The sequence below is a fragment of the Furipterus horrens genome, unplaced genomic scaffold (assembly GCF_987537825.1).
Source record: "Furipterus horrens unplaced genomic scaffold, mFurHor1.1.pri manual_scaffold_2, whole genome shotgun sequence".
In the NCBI taxonomy this organism is placed as follows: Eukaryota; Metazoa; Chordata; class Mammalia; order Chiroptera; family Furipteridae; genus Furipterus; species Furipterus horrens.
In genome coordinates, this window is record NW_028327172.1 from 155624756 (window position 1) to 155650513 (window position 25758).

At 42.4% G+C, this 25758-nt stretch overlaps 1 protein-coding gene and 1 pseudogene across 1 annotated transcript; both read right to left on the minus strand.

Annotated features, from left to right (window-relative positions):
- Positions 1 to 491: 491 nt before the first annotated feature.
- Positions 492 to 5669, minus strand: BAMBI (BMP and activin membrane bound inhibitor). Its single transcript, XM_090268059.1, has 3 exons — positions 5224 to 5669; positions 1622 to 1909; positions 492 to 1198 (listed from the first exon to the last, which is right to left on the minus strand). The coding sequence occupies exons 1-3, from the start codon at positions 5297 to 5299 to the stop codon at positions 780 to 782; spliced, it is 783 nt and encodes a 260-aa protein (XP_090124185.1). The 5' UTR covers positions 5300 to 5669; the 3' UTR covers positions 492 to 779.
- LOC150019773 (mortality factor 4-like protein 1) lies at positions 5567 to 12124 on the minus strand (annotated as a pseudogene).
- Between the last annotated feature and the right edge of the window lie 13634 nt (positions 12125 to 25758).

Below are 25758 nucleotides of genomic sequence, written 5' to 3' on the forward strand. Positions count from 1 at the left end.
ACACTAAATGATGGACAGTCCATTTAGAATTTCTCCATGCTATAAGCAAGTTACACATATGCATGTAAGAACAAGATCTTGGTCTTATTAAGAAATAAAGGAAAGGAAGAAAGAGAGGGAAAAGAAGGAAGGAAGGTAGGAAGAAAGGAAGAAAAAGAAAGGAAAAAAGAAAGAGGAAGGAAGGAAGGAAGGAAGGAAGGAAGGAAGGAAGGAAGGAGGGAGGGTGGGCGGGAAGAATGGAGGGGGGCGGTGAGGAAGGGAAGGAGGAGAAGGGAAAAGACAAGCCAAATCCTAGTTAGACCCTACTCTGAGCAACAGATCTTCATTTGTATAATTAGCATGTAGTTTCTTACACTTCCCATTTAGTTTTTAATTTATGACAAGACACTGCTCAATTTCAGACCAAAAAAAAAAAATATATATATATATATATATATTTAAATCTTTACAATAAATCAAGATGTAGGAGCTTACGTAGATAGAGCACATTTTAGTTTATTTAGGTACTCATTCCAGCTCCCTCAGATGCAAATCACCCTAGCAACAGTGTGTACATAGTCTTTGCTTTTTATAATTTCAAAGCAAAAAAATACATTTGACTGTATGTAAGTCTGTGCAAATAATCCTTCAGAAGAAACACCCAAGATTCTGTTTGCAGAGGTCTCTTTGTCTCTCAAAAATGATTACATGAGTTTGTTTTTCTTCAGATAAAGTGCTCCTGTCCAGCGGAACTCAAAGGCCTTCAAGCGTCCAAGAAACTCAGTTCAAATAAGAAGCGGTCATACGAATTCCAGCTTCCCGTGCCCACTGTACATGCCCCAGTGAACAAGCGAGAGGATCTTGTCGTTGCTGAGGTCTGCTTGTCTCATTTTATCACAGGTCAGACAGCAGTTCTCATGGCCACTCACTGGCACCATGCATTCCAAATCCAACTTTGCAACCTGCCCCTTTTTGGAATGGTGTCCGTGAAAGCTATAGTGCAAACGGGAGAGCATCTGTTGCCGCTGATCCCGCAGTCTCTTGTTTTCACTTCGCAGCATCCTCAAGGCCAACATAATAAGCAACACTAAAATCAGCCCTCCAGCTATAGGAACAGCAATCACTGCCGCCCGGAACCACAACTCTTTGGAAGAAGTCAGCTCCTGCACTTTGGTGATGAGGTTTCTGCTACCATCATGCTGATACCGGTTTCCTTGTCCTACAATAGGAGCACAAGCAAAACTGTATTAACCCCTCCTATAGATATTCATGCTTATCTATCTATTTGAAACCAGGCACCCTATTAAATAGCTTACAATTAAGTCAACAATATTTAGGAAATAAATGCTGCAAAAACAAAGCAAAAAAGATTACAAAAACATTTCTTTACAGATTTTGATTCCAAAGTAATGATGGTCTTTTAATGTCTTCAAACTGATGAATAGTCAGGCAAAACCTATTATGCAGACAGACATCTAATGCTCAGGCAGACATAAAAGCCACTCAGTGGGGATACATCTTTGCATCCAGCCATGCAACTAATTACATTAACAACAAATCAACAGCAGACATACAAAGTCATGGCTGTCACAAACGTAGAGAGATTAGGTGAGCATTTTGGTTAGAAAGGGCTTCTACCTACCTGAGGCCTCCCCCTTGGGAGAAGAGAGAACGTCATGCAGCCCTCTGTAATTGCACATATCTTCATGACAGCATTCCAATGTGGGCATAGCCGTGCCAGAGTGGTTTTGTGCCTGTTTGGCTTGGCAGATGTCTGCTGTGCTTGCGAGAGAATCCAGGCAGCCATGGGTAAGTGGGGAATTTGTGTTCTGAGGATCAAGAAGCCTAGAGAAGCAGGCACTCAGCTCAGACTTACACATATAGCCAGTTGCCACGCAGTGGGCAGCATCACAGTAGCATCTGATTTCACCTGGAAACAATGAGAAGTTGCATCAAATTGCTTCAGAGACAAGATAATACATCTATTTAAGAGAGTGCTAAATCCCAACCTCAAAGGCACAAAATTTTGGAATACTCAGCTTAGTGCTTACAACAGCAGGCCATGCAGACTGGAAAAGCTTCTTGTCCATGCCTGTGCTTCAATTTCAATCCAGTTAAATGCAATTTTAGGAACATATTAATCCCAGTAGCAGAGAATCAAGTTTTTCGATAAGTTAGTAATTAAAAATAATACTTTTGTTTTTGAAATAAAATAATAATCACAATAATTTCTCCTACAGTAAGGTAAACTAATTATTTATTCATTTTAATCCCACATGACCATACAACATGAAAATACCAGGCTTTTTGATTTTGTAAGTATAAATATTTGATCGAAACTACTGAATTGTTTACTACCTCGAAGGGCTGTGCCAAGATTTAAGAGCTTTAGCTAACACCTTATAAAGTTATTAACTAGAAACACAACAATCTAGAAATTGCTCCAGTCAGGAGGTTTTAAAACTATGAAACTGGGCAGTTATTTGCAACCTCTCTAGAAAAGGCAAACTTTGCCTATAAAGATCTTTTCATGCAGAGGAGCTTTTAGTATATTGTAAAACAGGAACTAGGCAGTTTACAATTAGTGGTTTGCTTGCCAAAGTCAATTTCTTTCAGCCCAAATGGAAAGTCATAAAACTGGGGGTGGAGGGGAGAGTGTGAAACTGCAAGGCTAACTTCTCTTCCCCTCACTCCCCAGTTTTACATGTAATTCAACATGGTATCTAAAAGGGGAAACACGGAATCTGAAAATCCTCTGCTGGTTGAATGAAAAATCCTTAAGGAAACCTCAAATTTTTCTACAGGAAGTGATTAAAGTTTCTTTTGTAAAACTTATTTTGCGAGTTGTGAGTCACTGCTAACATTTTTCTGCACGGCAAGATCTGAAGCTTGTAACATCAATTTTTAGTTGAAATCTTCTGGGTCTCAGAGTTATCATTAATATGATTTCCAACCCAGTGGTCTCCAGTCATTGTCACATGTCACAGCTAAAGCTACTGTAAATTGGACTAATGCACTCACCTCCCTCCAGCCTCGCAATCTGAAGTTCTGCCTAGTTACTGAAACCACAGCTCTGAAATTGAACCTCTTCCCACCCTCACCTTTCTTCCTCCTCCTCTCTGAACGCCTGAGTGAGGTGTCTCATTTAATCATCTGTCCAAATCCCAGGCCACCGTATGGCACTCTCAGTTTTCACCGGAGACTGCTAATGCTTCAGTTCTAAAAAGACCAGCCAACTATACACAGATCTTTGGCAAACCAAGTTTAACTGTCCAAAGCTGGAGGTCTTGTTTCTATTTTAAATTTGCACTCCCTGTCCTGGGTCTGGGCCCAAGACCCTTCTCCAGTTAAGACCTTCAAGTTAGGAGCTTGCTTTGCAGAAGTTCTTTCCTCCTCTTTCCAGCCTATTTGGGTTTTTTTGCATAAAGCTCACTGGTCTTATGTGGTGGTAACTACATGTCCCTGTCTGACAAATTCCATACAGACTTAAGGCAGAAATAAAACAGATTAAAAGTCAGTTTTGATCCTTTTCACCTCAGACCTCATGCAGGAAAAAAAAAAAAAAAAAAAAAAAGCGAATACAAGTAAAATGCTGCCAAAATGCTTATGACAGCCTATTTAACATACTATACTTTCAATAACCTAAAAAAGTCTAATAACATTTTGACAGGTAACTAGAAAAGTTCTAACAACTTTTTAAAAAAACATTGGAGCCACACTAGAGCAAACTGAATTAACTTTTGTATTACTGTATTAAAACTATATTTCTGTCGTTTCATAAAGTTCCTTCCTGTGGCATGCAAAAGGCCAGAAAGGGGACTGGTATTTTGAAACAGCGAACAATGCTCTTCTGTTTTCCCCCCTTTCTTGTTACTGTATGTAGTGATTAAACAAAAATGTCTGCTTGAGTCAAGATGGCTACAGGAGAGACTGCTGGCTTCTTTAAAGCTTTTGAAGTCAGCAGCAGTCAGAAATCTCTGATCCCCTAATTATATCATTATCAGGCACATAGTTTCGGTATCTGTGACTTCATGTCAGCCTCAGTCCCTCCCTGTTCTGCCTGCCTTTGATAGGGCCAGGAGGCTCCCCTCTGAAGGCTGCTGAGGGCTGTTATTTAGGGTTAATTACACCCTTCCTTCCAAAATAAATAAATACTGTAGCACATCATCCTTGCTGGGCTAGCTTATCCTTTAACTTCATGCCTGCTACATGGCAATTAGAGAAAAGTTGGGGGAGGGGGAGCTCAAAAGCTAAATAGCACTTCATATTTTAAAAAATTATCTGTTGTTCATGGCAAGGTAGGTAGGGGGGAACCTTGAAATCTAGATGGAGTTTGGCTTATTTCCAACTAAAAGGTGAAACCTGCGGGGTGGGGGGGCGGGTAAGAAACTGACCGCTGGTTTTTGTTGCTGCTGTTGTTTTAGTAGTAGTATTTGTAAAATATGAGATGAGTGGTAACTGGAAACGGGATCACTGACCGAGCCCACTCCTCCCCTCCACTCAGAACACAGCGAGTACTCCTGCACACTGAGCACACACCCGGACACCTACCCTCAAGGAGGCACACACTCGCTGGTCCTCAAAGACGCTCACTGAGGGACACACAAAGAAATACTCACGAGCAGAGGCACATTCAAATGCAGAGGCGCGCTCTAATAGACATATATGCAAATACACACAACAGAGACACACCGATGGGCAAAGACACACTCAAACACACAGATGTATTCAAATACAGAGACATTCAAATACAAAGACATATTCAAACACAGAAACTTACTGAAATAGAACGGCACACTCCCAACAGAGACACACTGAGATGTTCGGACACACAGGGGCTCTAGCACAGGGCAATTGGAGGCAAGGGTCTGCGGTTCCTCCAGGGCTTCCCCGCCCCGCGGTGGAGAGGCAGCGTCCGAGCCCACACTACCGCCCCACTCCCCGGCCGCGAAAACATTCATAAGTTCACTACAGAGAGACTTACACAAACACTTTGACAACCACTTGCCCACAGGTCCTCTGAATCCGAGAGCACCCAAGGGGTCGGCCGCGAAACCACCGCCGCGACTTCTAATAACAGGCAACTTGTCGCGACCTGCGAGCTCCAGCGCGGGAGTAAGCCTCTCCCGCCGCTAACAAAGCCCAGGCAGACGGCTTCAAAGACTCGCGGCGGCCGCCGCCGCCCCAGGACCCCACGCGCCCCTCCCCAACGGGCCGCGCCCCCGCCGGCCGGCGGGCACCCACCTTTGGTGAGAAGCACCGCCATGGCACAGAGTTCGAGCTGCAGCCAGATGAAGATGTAGCTGGAATGGCGATCCATTGACGCCCCCACGGCAGCGGAGCCACCGCCGGTCCTGGAGCCGCCGGCAGCAGCAGCCTACGACTCCCGGGGCGCGAGGTGCATGGGTGCTACCCGGAGAGGCGGGCGCCGTCAGCTACAGGGCGATGGGCCAGCCAGCGTTCGGAGCATGGAGCGCGGCTGGAAGGCGAGCGGGAAAGACGAGAGGACCTTCGCCGACCGACTCTGCGGGTACCAGATCCTTCGCGTCGCTCGGTGCCACAGGCTGGGCTGAGTCCTCGGCTTAACTCACCCTCGGCCGGCTACTCTGCGGAGTTGAGCAGCCTCAGTTACCCTCAGCCGCAAGCTCCCGCCTGCGCCCGCCTCCTCCGTCCAGGCTCCGCGCCATAAATACCGCTCTGCCTGGGGAGCGGGCCTGGCGGCGCCCCGCCCACGAGCTCGTATCAGCGGCGTCCGATTGGCCGCCAGGCTCAAGTCAATCATCCGCACCCAGAGGGCGGGTCCAGACTCGGGCCGGGAGGCGCCGGCGTCTGGCCTTGGGCTCCTGCGACTGCTGTCTCCAGCGCTCCCCCTAGCGTAGGCCTGAGTGTCCCCGACCTTCGCGAAGTGCGCGTCGAGCCCGCCGCTGGGTCTGTCGCTAGAACCTCACAACTCATCCTTGGGCCAGCGTCTCCCAGCCCGTGGCTTCTTTTTTTGTTCCTACAGGAGCACGAGAGGGGCCTGCGTGGTTGCCTTGGGAAGCCCTCCCCTGCCACGCTGCGCACTCTGGGAGCCCCAGAGACAAGTGGCGGTCCCCGGTGTGAGCCGTCGCTCCAGGCGCTTCTGCTGAGCAACCGCTGGTTCGTGTGTGCCCGTGAAGGGGGGTCCAGTCGGAAAACAGGAACGGGGATGGCGGCGCTCTGGGGTCTGTTTTCAGCCTCCCCCCACTCCGCCTCAACCTCAGCGCATCCGCCTCGAGCCGTCTGCTCTGTGATCAATAAAGCCCAGACAGACTGTTGATCAGTAGGAGCCGCTAAGTTCTCCTGGGCAGACAGGGGACGAGTAGTCGGCTCGAGACACTTAATGAAAATTAGCAAATCCAAAAAGCACCCGGCGCCAGCGAGACGACACAGGCCGAGACTGACACGCAATTAACCACCCCCGAAACAATCGCAGGCAAACACACCGGCTGACCTTGATCAATATCAGTCCCTCAGTGATCTCCTTTCTAAGATGCTAATTTATTTATTAGGACTCGAAGGGCTGCCTGCCCCAAAGTACCCAAAGCGGTCCTGGAGGTTTTGCCGTTTTAAATTTTGTGGAGGGGAAGAGCTGTATTATCTGAGGAAATGCTCTTTTACTCTCTACTACCAAAACCTGAGATTAGCAAGTCAACCATTTGCAAAATTTCCTTTTAGGATCAACCAACATTTCCCCACCTGATAAAATGTCGGGGGGGGGGGTGCAGAAGAGTGCATTTAATGCAGAGGTGGCAGCTGTGGAGTCAAAACTCTTCAGGACTAGAGTGCAGGGAAGGGCTTTAAGAAAAATAACGTATTTCTCAAGGACCAAAAAGGCAAACCCTGTAAATTAAAGTTGCTGGAAGTCCACAGAACTGCAGGAGGTAGTTAGTGAAATTGCCTTTAAAAATAATATTTATATGCAGAAAAATAAAATAATTTCATAAATGATACTCTGACCATCACTTCACTAGTCAACATTGCCTTCAAAAGGAGAGGAGGGTAAGCCCAGCAGAAGTTGTAAGGGGAAGTTAAACTGGCGAGAGCATGAGGTAAATTGCAGGCTATCTCAAGTAGTGGGCTGACTCATTCCTTGAAGAAGAGTTGGATCAGAAATTCGTGACATCTAATTCTTTAAAAAGTTAACAGTTGTAAGCAGTTCATGCAGACAATGCTTTTCATGTAATTGTTACAGAAACAGGGGTGTTCCAAAAAACCCCAGAGTTTGCAGCTGGGGGATGGGGAGAAGGAAGCAGCTTTTCAGAATGCCTCCACATGCCTGAGGCTGGTGGCTAGTGTCTTTTTTATGCAAAATGGCTTTAATGCATCCAAAGCCTCAGGTAGATGGGAGGAGTCTTGAACCAGGGGATGGTATGGAGAAAGCACACAGAACCTGCGTAAGGTTCTGTGAATGGTCAGAACTGGTTACCGCACCCACTACATCAGAGGATGTAGTCAGGGATTTAAAAATAAGCGGCAGACATTTTAGGCGAACTGACTGTGCGGATTTCACTAAGGTTAGGACTGACTGTGCGAATTGGACTAAGGCTGAGGCTGACTGTGCGGATTACAAAAGGACTAACTATCCAGTTTACAAGGAGGCTGAGAATCCATGAGGTTCTGGATTAAAAGCTGGTGGACCCCATAACACAGACGAGGTCTCCCCAATCAGGATTGAATGATTGGCAGCTACTGGTAAAGCTGAACTGTGTTTGGAAAGTAGGGAAAGGGTTTCTCTGACTTTTCTAAAACTAGCCTGGTTTGGTGGGGGGGAGGCAAGGATATGTGTTTATGGGTGTTTTAAAGAACATAAGACTTAACAACAGAAATCCGCAAATAACTAAATCTATATAACTGTTAAATAAACTATTCTTTTTCTTTTCACTAAACTCTGGTATTGAGAGTTATAATTTTGGCGGCGGGCAATCGGGCCCCTAACTAAAGAGCCCGCGGGTTTGTTTTCAACTGGAGCAGCCCAGGGGTTCTGTAACATAATGACTTACTCTTAACTCCAAAGTCAAATCATTAACCAAAATGAAACTTGGAGAGTATATTTAGTCAGCTATTTTGTAGCTCCCACTGTAGGCCAGGCTCACCGTATCTGGGGTCATAAAGATGTAAAAACCTAAATAGGAAATCACAAGCAATGGAGCTTGACAATGGTAGAGATTTACCTGCACCCTTTGTTATGATGTATAAAGAAAGAAGAAAACTAGCTCAGGAAGGTAAAGAAGTCGAGAAATACTGGGCATGACTCCGAAATAATAAAGAGGCTTGAAAGGGGAGCATTACAAGCAGGAATTTAGGCATGAAATTCATTGATTTCCTTAGGGAATAGAGGTGTTAAGTAGAGGATGGGTAGGTGGAACTACAAGCAATTCTTTGTTTCTAGAGCATAAAATGTGAAGCAAGGAATGGGCAGAGATGCACCAGAAAATAACTATAATTACCCGTGATGCAGATAAATGCTTGTATAATGGAAAGGGTCTAGGGAGATGTGTTGATGAAAGCTGTATTGTAGTAAAGTTCTTGAGTGCCTTCTTGGTCCCTTTCTCTGGAGTGGGCATTGGTCGAAGTCCTAGGGGACTGCCCCTCCTATATCTAGTCACATGACCCCAGTTGGGTCAATTAAGTTTCTCTTCCCAGTCTTTGGACAAAGATACTGGCCAATCTCTAGAGGTCACTCCATGAAAGACAGAAATTCAGAGTTCACCTGTCTGCAAAGAAGAAGAAAAAATGACCAAGATATGCAGACTGGAAAAGATGTAAGTCCAAGTGGATTTCCAGTCACTTCTCTTCACATCCTGTCCTTGGGTTCCATATTAAGGTTAACTCAACCACCTTAAAAGTTCTCCTTTTCACTTAAGGTTCTTTTACTTTCAACTCAAAGGGTCTGAACTATGATCATTGTATTTTATTTAATTAAATTAACATTTATCCTTCCAGAATGTACACTTTATTTGTTCCAAACACAATTAAGAATAAGAACATGTGATTCATTCTTCAGACAATGATTTCAACTGTTTTGTTTTTATTATTAGTTCAATGGGAAGACTTTTTAAATGGCTAGAAATTAGTTTCACGAGAAATAAGTCTGCTCTTTATCTAACATTTTGGAGCAGATATGGGCTTTTCAATTTAATGAAGGAGGGTGTGGAAAATCAAAACTGGTTTAGGGATAATATGTCAATTAAAAGTCCATATGAATAGTTGAGAGAATAGGCAACAATTTTAATTCAATTTAAGACTCAAAGAAAATTGCTTCTCTACAGACTTTTACTTGTATTTTGTACATAATTCAATTATTACTTTCCTACATGTAGATTCAGAGAAGGAAAACTCTGACTCCAAAAAACCTCCGCTGCCTTGCGGCATACCTCTTCAGGGGAAAGGCTAAGGGAGTAAACCCCAACAGAAAATCCGGAGCCGGAGTCCCTAAGGCGGTTTGACGTTGTAGTCAACACCGGCAACTCCTGCGGCGCACCTGAAGCCAAGCTGTATCGACTCCGTCTTTCCCTTGGACCCTTCAGCTGCGAAGAGAGGGGGGCATGGGCAACAGCAGACCCTCCATATCACCCTGCCCAGGCTCTGTAGCTTCAGCTTCACTGGAGAGGACACTCCAGCGTCATCGCAAGATGTCGATTCAACACGGGAGGAGACAGATACCGGGTCACTCCCGAGTCGGACTGCACAGCCATTCTCGGCGGTGCAGATAGACTCTTAAGAAGCTACACCATCGTCTCTCGACGGACGGCTGCCGACGACGACTATAGAGTCTGAAGGTAGTGTGATAGGTCCTAAACAGAAAGCAGGAGACTGAAGCTCACATTCCAAAATGCTCTTCCTCCCACATACTAGCAAAAATGCTATGAGGGTCTTACAAATAAACCATAGATTATCTGTTGGGTTGCAGTTTTCTTAAGAAGTTTTAAAGCAACTAAGTTTAGAATATAGTAAGAAACGTTCCTGGTTAAAGAGCATTACCTTATGAACTTAACAATGGCTATTATTTATAATCAAATAGTATCATATATATTCTTTAGTCTTTGTTCTATCCAGTTATGTTAATGTAACCTCCAATTAAGCCAGTAGAAGTTTGAGAAATTATTCAATAGCCTGCTAGTTTTGCCAGTCTGGTGTCAAATAACTATTTAAATTCCTTTTGTTCTTTTAATTAAAATGGCAAATCAAGCCTGTAAAGCAGGGAAATTGCCTTAAACAAATTCTTACCTAAAGAAACATACTTGACCCCGACTGCTGGTCAGTAATTCAATAAATAGTATTTTTAAGTTCTATTTCCTTATGTGACAATACTTCCCTTGTGTTTTTTAGGATTTTTTAAAATGTTCATATACAAACAAACCATAGAAATTCAGAAGCTTTAATATTTTCATTAGACAACCAAACATTTAAACTCTTGCTTGAAACTGGCCAAAACCTTGCACCCTTTTCCACCACTGAAAATCCACCTGTGTTTTAGTGTTCTGCCTCTGTCTACTCTTTTCCTTTGGTAGCCCCATAATGACTTCTCATAAAGCCATTCTCTGTTTTTATATATATATTTAAAGAAAAACTTAATTGAACACCTGAAAAACAATTCCTAAAAGATTGATTTTTCTAGAAAACTATAGCTACCCAAGACATTGTGTCTATCATGTTAAAACATGCATTAGGCACAAATACACAAGCCATAAAACAAGTCACTACTCTTCAACAATCTGAGTAAAGATAAAATGACTAAGGAACAACATGAATGACTTACAAAGGATGGACTCATTAAGTGCCAGTTTTTAAAAAGGAGCACAAATGGATGAGTATGTTGAGTTATATACACTGAATTGAACCTTTGGCACTAGGAATTAAGAGTATTTTGTTGCATAGCATTAACACATTATAAAAGTGCATGGTGTAAAGGAATAGAACCACCAGCATTTAAAAGCAGCTTTGTCAACTAGGCAATAGAACACTCTATAGTATGTCTCTCAGTTGTCCTCCGATGCACCGGTAGCAACTTTGAAATGAAAAAAAGAAAAAAGAAGCTATAACCCTTTTTATTTTTTCTGTTTAAAATCAAACAGAAAACAAATACCAATTCTGTCATACAATACCATTTACAGAGTACATCATTTATACAAAAAAAGGACTAAGAACAGAAATGTGTTTACAGACATCCAAACATAAATGTAAGTACCACAGCTTTCCGTGGTACTCAGGAGGAGCCACTTATTAATCACTGGCACGGAACAAAGTTGCAGGATTCTTTGTCAGGTGTTTTAGGAAATCATGACGATTATTCAGTAAGCAAGGCTCTTCTTATTCAGAAGTGTACAGGCCAACATCGTTCTAATCCATAGAAATCATTGGAGTAGATGTAGCACTCAATATACCTTGGACACAGGTGCATCAGGGTGACCTGAGAGGATTTCAGCATACTGCAGTCTCTCATATTTGTGGAGTAGCTGAGTGCCCAACATTACCTGGAAGTATTCCTTTATCCCTGCCACAACTTCACTAACAGCAGAGTTCTCACTATCTCTGTTTCCTCGAGATTTCTTGTAATTTGCATAATCCTCCAGAATGGAATCCACATTCTTGGCAGGAAGATAAAAGCGGTGTTTCTGCCTCGTAATTAAGCCCAGTCATCAACAAGCCATGGTTTTAGTTGTTCAGGAATCTTGACTTTAACTTCAACTCTGTTCATGAATGTTTTCTCATTTTCAACAGTAGGATCTACTTGGGCTCTTTTCTTGCCAGGCTGCTGAGGTATCTCACTGGTACTGCTACCATCTCTATTTCCAGGTGTTTTCAGTTTGTTCTTTTTTGGTTCCACTTAAATATTTTTCTTCTTTCCTGGGCAGCCCTCTCACCTTCCCTCTACATCTTGCTCCTGATTGGCTTTTTGAAGTTCTAGCTATTTCTGCAGATTGGTGTCCAAGTATTTGAGTACTCTGCTTTCTGGAACCCACTCATCCCAATTTTTATTCCAGCCACTGTAATGTATAAAGTATTTCACTTGTTTGTCCTTTATGGCAGCTTTTACACACTTTGCTTCACAAAGAAGCCCATGAAAGCATAACATTCGCTCACTCTCCTTAAATTTAGGCTTTGGTTCCCGCTTTGGTGCCATTTATAAAACTTCACTCCTGCCCCCTCCTCCCGCCAGCTAGACTACCATCCCCCACTCTCCATCAGACTGGGCAGCGCTAGCTTTGTCTCCGGGGCGGGCGGGGGCGCGCGATTTGCCAACACCCAAATACCTTACAGCGCCATCGCGGGCGTTCTCTTCTGATACTGGATCTTACAAACTGAAATCTCTGACAGAAGAGGTCTTTTGCAGTGGAACTTTGAAAGGACTTCTATTTATCATCATGTTTTTGTCACTGCCATCGTTATTTCACAATAATTTGCAATGAAATAATTGGCTATAGCCCTGGCCGGGTGGCTCAGCTGGTTGGAGCATCGGCAGGTACACCAAAAGGTTGCGGGTTCGAGCCCGGGTCGGGGTGCCTACAGGAGGCAACCAATCAATGTTCCTCACATCAATGTTTCTCTCTCTCTCTCTCTCTCTCTCAAATCTATAAGCCTATCCTCGGATGAGGATTAAAAAAGGAAATATTACGTATACAGTATTTGTCTTACCATTTATAAAGTATCCAGATATACATTAAATTTGATGTATGGGTTCAACCCACAAAATTAAATGCCAACCAAATGAGCATATCTTCTAATATTTAATGCACTTCACTGAAATTTATTTTATGAGCAGAGGCTATGGACAGAACTGCAGGGTTGTACTGAGTGAGATAATCAATTAACATAATTCTTATTCTTATACTTGATATTAAGGGAAGAACTTATAATGAATGTTTTCCCATATTTAATAATCTTCCTTGGTACCTAAGAAGCTGTGAAACTGTTTAAACATAAATAACGCTCCACTGTCCCATTCATAGTTTAGTGCCACAAATCTTTAGCCTATGATTTCAGAGACATCATTTAAAATGTGCACATTTATAGTACATTCTTCAGTCAGACTTGTTTAATTAAAAGGAAGAGAGACCCACTTAAGATTAATTAACTTAGGAGGGGTTTCTTGTGCCAATACAATAGGCTTATTGTAAAGATACAACTAATTGGTAATTTATAAGCTTTATTTATCTTCCCAGGAAGCCAGCCTTCCTGGAAGCGGAAACTAGTCTTGGGTCTTTTTCTCAGGATTGTCTTTGCTTGTCACCTCTTCACCAGTGAGCTGGACTTTTCCCCTCATTTTAGTTTTTGCTCTCATAACCTCTGCTTGCTTTTATCCAGTTATACATAGAGGCAATGCTCAAGAGATTGTTTTGCCTTCTGCCACTATTGCAAACTACTTCAGCCTTTCAGTTTCCCAATTCCTAGGTGAATCTGACATCAGCCTACATGGGTTCTCTTCAGCTTATGGACAGCCCATCTCCAAATATTCAGTCTATGGTCCCTTCCACCAAGGCTGGTTCTGGCTGATCTTAAACGTGGCTGCTGCCTGTCATCAAGGTTGTGGGCCAGGAAGATCAGGTGGAAGGAGGTATAGGCAGGCCAGCACCATAAAGCATGTCATATTTGTGTGTATATACATATATGTGACATATATGACACACTCGCACAAATTTATTTAACTCACTTATTTAAAAAAGGATTAGTGGCCCAGGCTGAGTAGTTCAGTTGATTAGAGCATCACCCCAATATGCCAAGGTTGCAGGTTTGATCCCTGGTCAGGGCACATACAAGAATCAACCAATGAATGCATGGTTAAGTAGAACAACAAACTGATGTTTCTGTCTTTCTCTTTCTCCCCTTTCCTCTCTCTCTAAAATCAGTAAATTAAGAAAAAATGTAAGTATTAATGAGTTAAATTAACATGATTCCTTTAAATTATTAACTTAGTATAAGTGAGCGAATTATTTGGGTGTTTGCTGTCATCAGGAGTGAATAACATAACCAGATTGAGATGGCCCATCTTATACACGTTAAAAACTCAGAACTTTTCCAGAACCCAAGATCACAGGACCATTTTGAACTCTTAGATTATTTTTAATATACAACAATCTTAAATATCCTTTGCTTTTAGTTTACAATAAAGACTAAAAGAGCTTCATATCAGTTTTCTGTGAAAGATGGACATTTGGGGTGAATAATCATCTGGCTTTTTCCAAACATGTAGTGTGGATATAGGAAGCCATGGTGCTTGCATGTCCCTCCATTACTTGCCAGTTCCTATGGAATCAGGAGCAAAATTTATCAATTTTACAACACCAAAGTAGTTACTTGCTTTCTTAGAGTTCCACCCTGTCTGCTCCACCTCATCATACCTGTTAGCTGTTCCTCATAAAATCACAGAAATATAAAAACAGTTCTCTAAAGAAGCAGTATTGTTTACATGGTAAGAGGAACCAAAGTTTTGCTACATCAAAATATGCCTTTTGGGATATTGATTTTAAGGGGGTTATTAAAAAACAACATATTCATAAAGTAAACTTTGACCCTCCCTCTTTATCTACCTAAAGGAATTCAGATAGAAAAACCTGCTTAACGGAAGGAAACATCACCTTATCATGGTAATATAAACTAAATGTAGCCAACAGGGAGAAATCTAACAAAGCCTGTTTGTTAGAACTTCCCTCTGTGTCCCATTGTTTCTGGGTGGTCCAGCAAGAATTTGTTTACCTCTCTGTGTTTGCTTTTTCTCATCTACCTGTAAATTACCTGCTTTCCCTTTGAAATCCTAGACCCCTGGCTCCCTCTTCTTTGCCCAGAATGGCATATAAACCTCAACTGACCAATTCATCCTCAGATCTTATATTCTTATGGTACCCCTTCATGTACATTCATACTATATTTAGGACACCTCCCCCCATTAATCTGGCTCATGTTGATTTGATTATTAGGCAAATCAGAATTCAAAAGGTGGGATGATTGTTTCTTGCACCCCACCCAACTTGGTATTTATCTTTTCTTTCTGGCTCCTCGAGGAGATTATAAACCCTTAAAGACCAGAAAACATCTCTATCATTTTTTTTATTCCCATTAATACCTTCGCGGCATAGTCCTGGATGAATTATAGTTTTTGATGAATTAATGTCAATGAAAGAATTTTGAATGGAAACAATATAACTTTACCAATGAGGAAGTGACACTACAGAAGGAGACTGAACACTTGAATTTATATCCATGCTCCATTATTCAGTGTGGTATCATGGGCAAATCAATCATCCCTCCCTCTGTACCTCAGCTTCCTCTCCCATAAAAGAAAGTAAGAGTGGTAGATGGCCTGGGGGCCTTACAGATTGCTATAAAGAGAAATGGTGAGGTCATCTACCTTCTGGGAAAGCCTATAGAAATGTTAAATAATATTTCATAGAAACAACAAGTTTATTCTAATGTATTTTTAAACCACATTTGTGGTAGCTTCAGGACCCCCCAGGTGGGTTCAGGATTTTCATCTCCCTGGAAGCAGAAGACTTGAAGCACAAATGATCACTGCCAATTGAGCCTTGGCAGGGTGATGTATCTCTCTAAACATAGCATAAATCTTGTCATTAAAGGTTAGCTCTCCCATGACTAGTGATAGTCCAAGAATCAGCCGAGACAAATTGGTCAGCTAACTTACCATTAAGCAAGAAATTTAGCTGTTCACAAGAAGCCATAATTCATGCCTCTAGTCTTCTGGGAAACATGAAAGGTATCTTCTACCCTGTTAACAGGACTCCCTTAAGTTACCCAGCTCCGATTCAATAGCATTTTTTTCAAAGAAGTCTGATGTTGCTAATCCACTGTCAGAGGGAAGCATTTCCCAATAAAATCCTGAATGATTATGGATGGACTCATTGTATTCATGAGCCATACTCCCTTTTCGTGGGTGATCAGTAAAGATTACTGAAGAGGCTCCTGCCCTCAAAATGCTTACAATCCTGCCATCCTTCTTTTCGGTGACTGCTTAGTTTTAACGAAGGTTTTAGAAATAGAGGAAAGGGCTGTGGAAAGGCTGACATTCCTTTTTTCCCGTTTAACTATAAAATAAATGCTAGTGGGAATGCTTCTAAGTTTCCACTGAAAAAAGAAAAACTGGCAGCACCAGCGCCATTTTGAGGCAATCAATGGAATATTATCTAGAAAGGGTGTCCTCTCGGAGGGAGAACGTGCGAAAAGGACAGATCGATGGAGAGGCGAGCGAGTCTGGAGAGGCGGATGGATAGCGAGGAAGCGAGACGCAGCGAGGCAGAGAAAGAATGAGATAGAGCGGGACCTCTCAGCGGAAAAGCAAACGCTGTAGAGAGGTACCAATTATTATAATTGAAGGTAATGGTGCCGAGGCGCCAAGGAGCTCCACTCTGTTATGCATCAGCAGCGCCGACCCAGATGCACCCTCACCCGCGCTGAGCTCCTCCGCGCACCAACCCGGGCGCTCCCAGCTCTCCGAGCCCTCCCCTCACCTTCCGCGGTCCTGGGGTTGGGGGTTCTCTTGCTGGCGGTGCACCTGCCCGCGGGTCCCAGCTGTTCTCTGCCCCGCCCCACTGCCTCCCTCACTGTGACTAGTTGAGTGTCAGTGCCGCGTCAGAAAGTGAAACGGCAGCAAGCACTTCTGGTCTGAACAGATTCCCTCCGGCTAGCATCTGTAGGTGCTGGAGACGACGCTGTCCCTGGCTTTGTATGGCTGGGTCCCTGTTCCTGCTGTGCTTCTCAGTCTTACTCCCAATAACCCTTTTCCCTTCTTCCTCTTAACTTGGAACTGAAGTGGAGTCTTAAAAATAATCCACATGAGAGCAGAGGAGTGAGTGAGTGAACGTGGTGCATAGGACAGCAAAGGGCTTTATGGTTTTTCTTTTTAATTTTATATTTTACTTTATCATATTTTATTTTATGCTGTTCAATTACAGTTGTCCCAATTATTCCCCCCCACCCCCGTTGCTCTTCCCTGCCCCGCCTACCCCCTCGTCAGTCCCCACCCTGTTGTCCATGTCCATGGGTCCTTTATACTTGTTCCTTGGTTTTGCTTTGTTTTGACTAAAGTATAGTTCACATGCATCATATTAGTTTCAGGTGTACAGTACACAACACAGCGACTGGACACCTATATGCCTTGCAAAGTGATCTCCATAAGTCTAGCAATCACCTGTCACTGTGCAAAGTTATTACAATATTACTGACTATATTCCCTGTTGTACATTACACACCAGTGACTTATTTACTTTATAACTAGAAATCTGTACCTCTCAATCAACCCCCTTCACCTTTTTTGCTGTGCCACCCCCTCCACCACCACCACCATAGGGCTTTATTGTTGTTTAACTTCTGACCAAAATGGGATTCCTGAATTTTCATTTTAAGAGGTCAGGGGTGATGGAATAGCAACTTTCCTGACTGGCACCCTGCAGGTGCAGACACAAAGCCAAAGGTATTTAGGGGCTGTGACTGATGCATGTTTTTAAAATCTAATATATATGCTGTATATATTTTGTACATATTCTGTATCCTCCAACTTTGCTAAACTCATTTATTAATTCTAGTAGCTTTTTGGTAGATTTTATCAGATTCTATATAATCAAAGGTTGTCAAACTTTCTTAAACTACTATTTTATAAAGCTAGTAAATATTTAAGACTCATTGTCAATATATTTTCTGCTATAACTAATCCATTCTGCTATTGTAGCAGCAGAGTAGCCATAGATTAGGGCAGGGCAAAAGTAGGTTTACATTTGTTTGTATGACATATAATACAATAATTAATAAATAAAAGAATAAACTCTGTTTTGCATACTCACAACTGTAAACCTATTTTTGCCCCACCCTGTATATTTCTGATTAGAAATGGGATGCATCGTTGTAGAAAACTTGGAAAATACAGAAGTGGCTGGGGCATACTGCTGCTTGCCCAGTTCCCCCAGCAGCACCAAACAAAGAAGAGACAGCAAGGTGATTTCCTTCTTACCTCCCCACCAGGGGGCCCAACATTAGCTTGGGGTAACAGTGTGTACCTTTAGCCAAACTTCGTTAAGCCTCTATAAACCAGCCCTGGCCAGGGAGCTCAGTTGTTCCCATATGCCACTCCAAGGTTTTGTGTTGGATCCCCAGTCAGAGCACGTACAAGAATCAACTAGTGAATGCATAAATAAGTGGAAAAAGAAACTGGTGTTTCTCTCTCTCTCATTCTCTCAAAATAAGTAAATATTTTTCAAAGTTTGTAAAAAACCGCTATAGACCTGTTCTGTCATCTGTAAGATTTGACTAGTAGAATGATCCCAAAAATGGTATTCAGATTACAGCGGTCCCCAATCTTTTTGGTACCAGGGACTGGTTTCCTGCAAGACAGTTTTTGCATGAGCTGGGGATAGAAGGATGGTTTGGGGATGATTCGAGTCCATTACATTCAAGCTCACTTTCTCTGTGCAGCCTGGCTCCTAACAGGGCCAGGCCAGTACTGGTCCACAGCCCAGAAGCTGGAGATCCCTGCAAGAGCCTCAAAAATAAAATAGTTCAAAAGAACAAGTGACATTACCTTCCCCATTAAGCCAAATAAAATAGAATTACTACTTTTCAAGAACTACTTTAAGAAAACCTTTACAAAGCAGCCATATGACCCCATCTATCTTTCAGGAACTCTGTCCTTTAGAAACGGATATGACTAATAACAAGTATTTGGCACAGCAGCTTGGTACCAAGATACATTAAAAGGTCCAGCAGAAAATGATGACTGTTCTACTGCAAACTACAGTGATCCGACCATTCTAGAATGGTGAGCTCAGTACAGTGCAGCATCTGAAAAGGTCTTTGATGAAATATAGTAATTAAGTTACTAGAGGCACTTAATGACACCTTTAACAACAGATGTGAAGGAAGGGTTTTCAGTGATTTAAAAAAAAAAAAAAAAAAGGAGACTTGCTTGTATAATTGCAGAGGGCACAACAAGGACCAGTGGGTGCCAGCTAAAAGCTGCCAAGCAAGCTTAAGATAAGGAAGAACTCTGTAGCATTAATGCTATCTGGAGAGGCCTCTGGTACCCAAGCACCAGAGGAAGTCCCATGATGGATACATTAACTAATTTTGGAGCAAGTGACTCTTTAAAATCATTTTCAATGCTAAGATGTTATAATTACAGCTACAGCTTCTAGTTATTATTTACTATAGATGACAATGCTGTGCCATTTTCCAGAAGTAGGAAAAATGTTGGGCACTGGACACAGCTAAGGAGTGAAGATCTAAGAGTCAATTTAGACTGTCCTGATCTCTTCAAGACCAAGGCTATCCAGCCAAGGGGAAGAGTGAAGGCTGAAGTTCAGCTCCCACTATGAGGACAGGCTGTGCACCCTGAAGCTGGCCTTGATTGCTTGAAGGGAGTGCATTTTTCTAACTCACAAAAACAGCTTGGTATGGACCAGTCACTGTCCAATGACCCAGACCCTGGGTTACAGCAGGACTAGTTCTTGGCCTGGGAGTTATAGCTAGGACTGCAAAGGACAGACGGTGCACTGATAACTGAGATCTTTTCAACTTTCAGATCCATACAAGACCAAATCATCAGACCCTACTTTATCATACCTTTGAATTCTTACACATGCATAAAATAATGCGTTTGTTCTCTAGAGAATAATTAGGTTTTTAAAAATCTCCACCAGGGTATACCCACTTTTCTTAGTCCAGCACTGAAACTTTCATATCTGTTATTACTTAAATTTTCCAGAGAATAAAGTACATTTGTCTTTGCCGCCTCGAACTTGCTCCACTTTTAAGATGTACCTACGTACCGCCTTCCGGAGGGAGCGGGGCCTGTGGCACGTCTCTGTCGCCCTCTGGTGATGAGAGGGAAGCAGCACCTAGCTGCTGTTGGCTGTTCATATAGGACGCGAGATCATTATAGGGAAAATTTAGACTCGGTATTTTAATGACCATGTCTCCATGCCATGCAGTGACCACAGTAACAGGACTGTGATTCCTGGTCCCAGAATCTTCTTAGGTCTTTGGACAATAATAAATAAGCTCCTCTTTGAGCGTGAGGCCTAGAGAAGGTGGTGGGAGCTGGTCCAGGTATGCTGCGGAGAACAGTGACCATTGCGCTGCGTAAAACACCCTTGCCTGCCAGTGCCTGCGTCACCCGCCAGCAGGCCAGGACCCCTTCCAGGGAGGTGTTTATATTCTGGGTGACCCTGATTCATTCCTTGGTTTTTAACGGTTTTCATTGGAAGTGCGTTAACTGAAAGAACCACCGCGCGGCATTGCCCCTCATCTCTAAGTTGTAAATGTGTGCATTGTTTCTACAAATCTACAGACTGTTTTGACCAACTTTAAAAAGCAAACAGGAAACCTCAAAACAAGTGAATTATATAAAGATCCCCTCCTTTCTTTGTGTCCAGTCTAGACTGATCAAATTAACCCAACAGTTTCTTCGTGTACTAAAAGTTACCTCAGCCACTCTTTGCATTAAATCATGACCTTGTTCCTCCACACTGTACCTCTTTCTCTGAGTGGTAATTGCATGGTGCTTTGTGATCTGAACACAAGAGATGTAGTGGGGTGCAGGAGACAAGTACTGGACTGAATGACACCTTGACACCAACTCTTGACTGGGTTTGGACCAGAGATCACTAGCACCTTGGGCTTTCTGAATCTTTAGCTATAAAATGAGCCAACCTGAAAATCAGCTTCTTAAGTCCCTCCTGGTTCTAGTATTCTAAAACTTTTTCTAATAATGCTCATATCTGGGAGGGTGTGTAACAGACTGAGAAAGTGGGGCCCTTATTCTTTATTTCCGCAGAGGCTCCAAGACCTAGTTCAGTGGTTCTCAAACTTGAGCATCACAGACTCATTAAAGCAGATTTTTAAAAAATTTTATTCTCACTGGAGGATATGTTTACTGATTTTAGAGAAAGAGAGGGAGAGAAATATCAATGTGAGAGAGAAATATTGACCAGCTACCTCCCATCCACACTTCGCCCAGGAACCAGACCCACAACCTAGGTGTGTGCCCTGACCAGGGATGGAACCCACAGCCTTTTGGTGTTTGGGAGGATGTTCCAACTAACTGGGCCACTCAGCCTGGGCTGAGATTTTTTTTTAATAAGGTTTTCTTGTTTTTTGTTTTTTAGAGAGGGAGAGATAGAAACATCAGTTTTGTCATTCCAGTTATTAGTACATTCTTTGATTGACTCTTGTATGTGCTCTGACTGGGAATCAAATCCACAGCCTTGGTATATAGCAGGACAATGCTCTAACCAACTAAGCTATCCAGCCAGGGCCTGTTAAAACACATTAATAGGCTCCACCCCCATAGTTTCTGATTCACTAGGTCTGAGGCGGGGCCTAGGAATATGCATTTCTAGTAAGTTGCTTGGTGGCACTGACACTGCCAGTTGGGCACACTTTGAGAACCTTGGCCTAGAGCTCTACAGGAGGCACCTTGCCAGACCCCAAAAGACATGCTGAGAGTTTGTAAACCTGCAGTTCCAGCAACGGGGTTGCTGTTCCAGACAGAGCAGAGATTCAGAGTGAGCTGGTCCCACATGCATGCATGGTAGATAAAAATTGGGAGGTATATATCAGCTACAGAGGTCACTTCCTGAGGAGTAAGGGGCCCTAGGCCCACACCACAACCCCGGTACCGAGAAGAGAAGTCTCCAAAACTTGTGGCTGTGAAAACCAGCAGGGATTGTGGCTGAGTGAGATGGGGGAGCTACTGGAGCTCCAGACATTCCTCTAAAATGACTCAAGCACAGACTTACTTGGATTCACTCACTCACTCAGGGCTCCAGCACTGGAGCAGCATCTTGAAAGGGCTGGGGGGTAAATCCCTCCCGTTGACAGTAATCAAGGCTCAACTACAATAGGAAGGTGAACAGAATCCACTCAGTGGACACACCTGGAGTGCCCAGCTCAGGTAACTGGGAGGCTGTGCCACTGGGCCCTACAGGACACTTACTATATAAGACCACTCTACTAAAACCAGGAGGTGTAACAGCTCTGCGTAATACATAGAAATAAACACAGGGAGGCAGCCAAAATGAGGAAGCAAAGAAACATGTCCCCCATGAAAGAACAGAACAGAACTCCAGAAAAAGAACTGAACAAAATAGAGATAAGCAGAGTTCAAAACACAGGTTATAAGGAGGATGCTCAAGATCTTTGTGAGAACTTAAATGAAGAGATAGGAAACAAAAATGGAGATAGAAAATATAAAAAGAACCAGTCAGAAAAAAAAAAAAAAGAATATACTAACTGAAGTGAAGAATTCATTATAGGAAATCAACAGTAGAGTAGATGAAGCATGGAATCAAACCAGTCATTTGGAAGATAAGGAGGCAGAAAACACCCAATAAGAAAAACAAAAAGAAAGAAGTCCAAACAAATGAGGATAGTATAAGCAGCTTCAAGCATACCAACATTCATATCATGAGGGTGCTGGAAGAAGAGAGAGAGCAAGAAATTGAAAACCTATTTTAAAAAATGACTGTAAACTTCTCTAACTCAGTGAAAGAAATAGACATAAAGTCCAGGAAGTGCAGGGAGTTCCAAACAAGATGACTTCAGAGAGGTCCACACCAAGACACATCATAATTACAGTGCCAGCGGTTAAAGACAACGAGAGAATCTTAAAAGCAGCAGGAGAAAAACAGTTACCTACACAGAAGCTCTCATAACACTGTCAGTTGATTCCTCAACAGAAACTTTGCAGGCCAGAAGAGATTGGCTCAAAATATTCAAAGCGATCAAAAGGAAGGACTTACAACCAAAATTACTCTACTCAGAAAAGCTATTATTGAGAATTTAAAAATAAATAAAATAAATTAAAAGGATGAAGAGTTTTTGAGGCAAGAAAAAGCTAAAGGCAAACCAGTATCAGAAGAAATGTTAAGAAGTAAGAAAAGAAGATCAAAACTGAATAATAACATGGCAATAAGTACATATCTATGATCCATGTGTTCATTGAAGCATTATTTACAATAGCCAACATATGGAATTAATCAAAGTGCCCATCAATAGATGAATGTATAAGGAAGTGGTTCATATACATGTATACAATGGCTTATGATTCAGCCATAAAAGAGAATGAAATCTTGCCATCTGCAACAACATGGATGGACCTAGAAGGCATTGTGCTGAGCAAAATGAGTTAGATTGGGAAAGACAACTCCCACATGATTTCACTTAAATGTGGAATCTGAAAAACAAACAAACAAACAAACAAAATGAACAAGCAGAACAGAACTGACTCATAGATACAGAGAACACTTTGATGGTTGCCAGATGGAAAGGAGGTTGGGGGACTGGGTGAAAAAGGTGAAGGGTTTAAGAAGTACAAATTGCAGAGGTGAGGGATATGAGAATTGCTAACGTAATTATGATGATACAGAAGCTACTGAGGTGGTCTATTCTATGCTAGTACAGTATAAAAAGAAAAGAAGTACAAATTGATAGAGAATAGTTGTGGGGTGTAAAGTACAGCATAGTAACATAGTAATATGTATGGTGTCAAACGGGTCATAGATTTGTTTGGGTGACCATTTTGTAGTTATATACATGTCTAATTGCTAGGTTGCACACCTAAAACTAATACAACATTCTACATTAACTGTAATTGAAAATTAAAAGAGAAAAATATATAAAATAAATAAAATCTATGCTTACTTTCTTCAACCCTTTCTGTCTCAGGTTAATGCAATTTAACAGCAAGTCCTTGGAGACTGCTGGCAGACAGATAATATAAAGTGGTGTCTGCAAACAGACAGAAAGAGGCCATCCTCCTCCATTCACATTCCTTCATCATCAACAATAATGAACTTCCCAAACAGTATTACTTGTGTGGTGTGTCGGGCTCATGCTCCATCATCCCTTCCAGGAGTGCTGCCTATGAAGTCTTTCTTGCTAAATACTCCCATAGAGCTAGAGAGAATTTGACTCTCTTCATTAAAGTAAAGGAACAACAACAACAACAACAACAACAAATCACCTATAATCTGCCCTGGCTGGTGTGGCTCAATGGATTGAGTGATGGCCTTTGAATGTCACCAGTTCAATTCTCGGTCAGGGCACATGCCTAGGTTGTGGATCATGTCCCCAGTTGGGGACATGCAAGAGGTAACCAATCAATGTTTCTCTCACACATCGATGTTTCTCTCCCTCTCTTTTGCCCTCTTTTCCCCTCTCTATAAAAATAAATAAATAAAATCTTTAAAACAGCAACAACAACAAATCATCTATAATCTTAAATGTTTCTATTGAGGGCAAATAGACTACCTTACAATGTCTTTCCTGTGCTTGATGTATTGTGAAACATTGACTCTTGAAATAGAGCTTTTGCAGAAGAAATTAAAACCCTCACTCATTTATCCTGAGATTCTCACCCCTCAGCTGGGTCCTGCAACTGTCACTAGTGCTGAGAGGTAGGCATGGAGCGTGGGGAGTAGGTTCGGATTAGTGCAAATCTCCCAAGCTACATGCACTGAGAGAGTTGGGCTTTCTGGTCTTATGATCACAACCTTGTTCACACAAGCCTGGGGCCCTGAGACTAGATTCTGAGAAGAGAGGAAAGGGAAAACATTGTTGGCCTGTTGGCTGACATGAACATTGGACAGTTAGTCTCCCAGAACCACTTGGAAAGAGGTGGGCCTGGAAGAGCAGCAGTGGCTCATCAGAAAAAGGACAAAGGCTAGACTGATGTACAGACTTGGGTGTGGAAAGCACTAGCAATAAGGGAAGAAGACAAATAAATTTCTGCAAAAGTCTTTAATAAGTTGGCAAAGCGATTTTCAGCAAACTGACTGAGTGCTATCCAGAGCAGTCAACTGGTCTCTCCCTTGATATCTGCCTGGCTTAGATTTTATACACTCAACCAACTAGCTTCTCACCCAGCTTTGGTAAGAGTTATGACTCTTCAACTATTACATCAGTTTGGGGAGCCAAACCAAATTACTGACTTCTGAGTTAATGGTCCAATGATGATGCTTTCCTGCTTATAAACCTCCTGGCCCAACATCCACATAGAGCATTTCTCCTGGGGGGCCCGAGGAGGCAGTGAACCCAGGGTGGGGAAGGGCACACTTTGGATTTAAAGTTCCACTTGCACCTGACAATGCCATGACTAGGTCTGTGACTTTTGAAGTCTTTTATTTTTTAATTATTCAACAACGGATTTAATGGAGCTGTTTGTAGTACATCTGTCTTGAAATCTTTAAGTCTTTCTAAGTCTTTGTTTTCTCATTGTTAAAACGGGACTAAAATAACTATTTAATAATGTTATTTGGAGGAAAAGATGCAATATTATATGTCAAGCACACAGCACAATGCCTGCACAGGGAAAGCCCTCACTACATTCGACCATCCTGATTATTTTGGTTACCAGGTGAAGGAAAACCTTGAAATTTGAAATTGTTGGCCAAGGGCTGTGTGTTGCCCAGGTTGTGTGATCAGAGAAGTGATGCCAAAATATTCTCCCTGCTTCAATGCCGTCTCCACAGCTCCCTTTGTCTTCTCACCTACCAAATGTAAATGATGATAATTCTCACCTCCTAAGAATGTCATGAGAATTAACAAATATCACATGAGAAACCATTCAGTAGGCTGCAAAGATTAGTTACTAGTGTTCTAAAGGACTGATATCTCAGGAGGGGCCATGAACAAGAGAGTGCGCATGAAAGAAGAACAACGGGAAAGACGCTGAATGCAGACTTTTGCTGCTTATAATTATGCCCAAAGCCTACCGTAACCGTCTTTGGGAAGTCTAGCTCCCCAAATACAGTTTTA

Coding starts and splice junctions, on each gene's coding strand:
- BAMBI (XM_090268059.1), bottom strand. CDS start 5,299: ATGGATCGCCATTCCAGCTACATCTTCATCTGGCTGCAGCTCGAACTC. Junction 1,910..5,223: donor GGCGGTGCTTCTCACCAAAG/GTGGGTGCCCGC, acceptor CATTGTTTCCAG/GTGAAATCAGATGCTACTGT. Junction 1,199..1,621: donor TCCCAAGGGGGAGGCCTCAG/GTAGGTAGAAGC, acceptor CTCCTATTGTAG/GACAAGGAAACCGGTATCAG.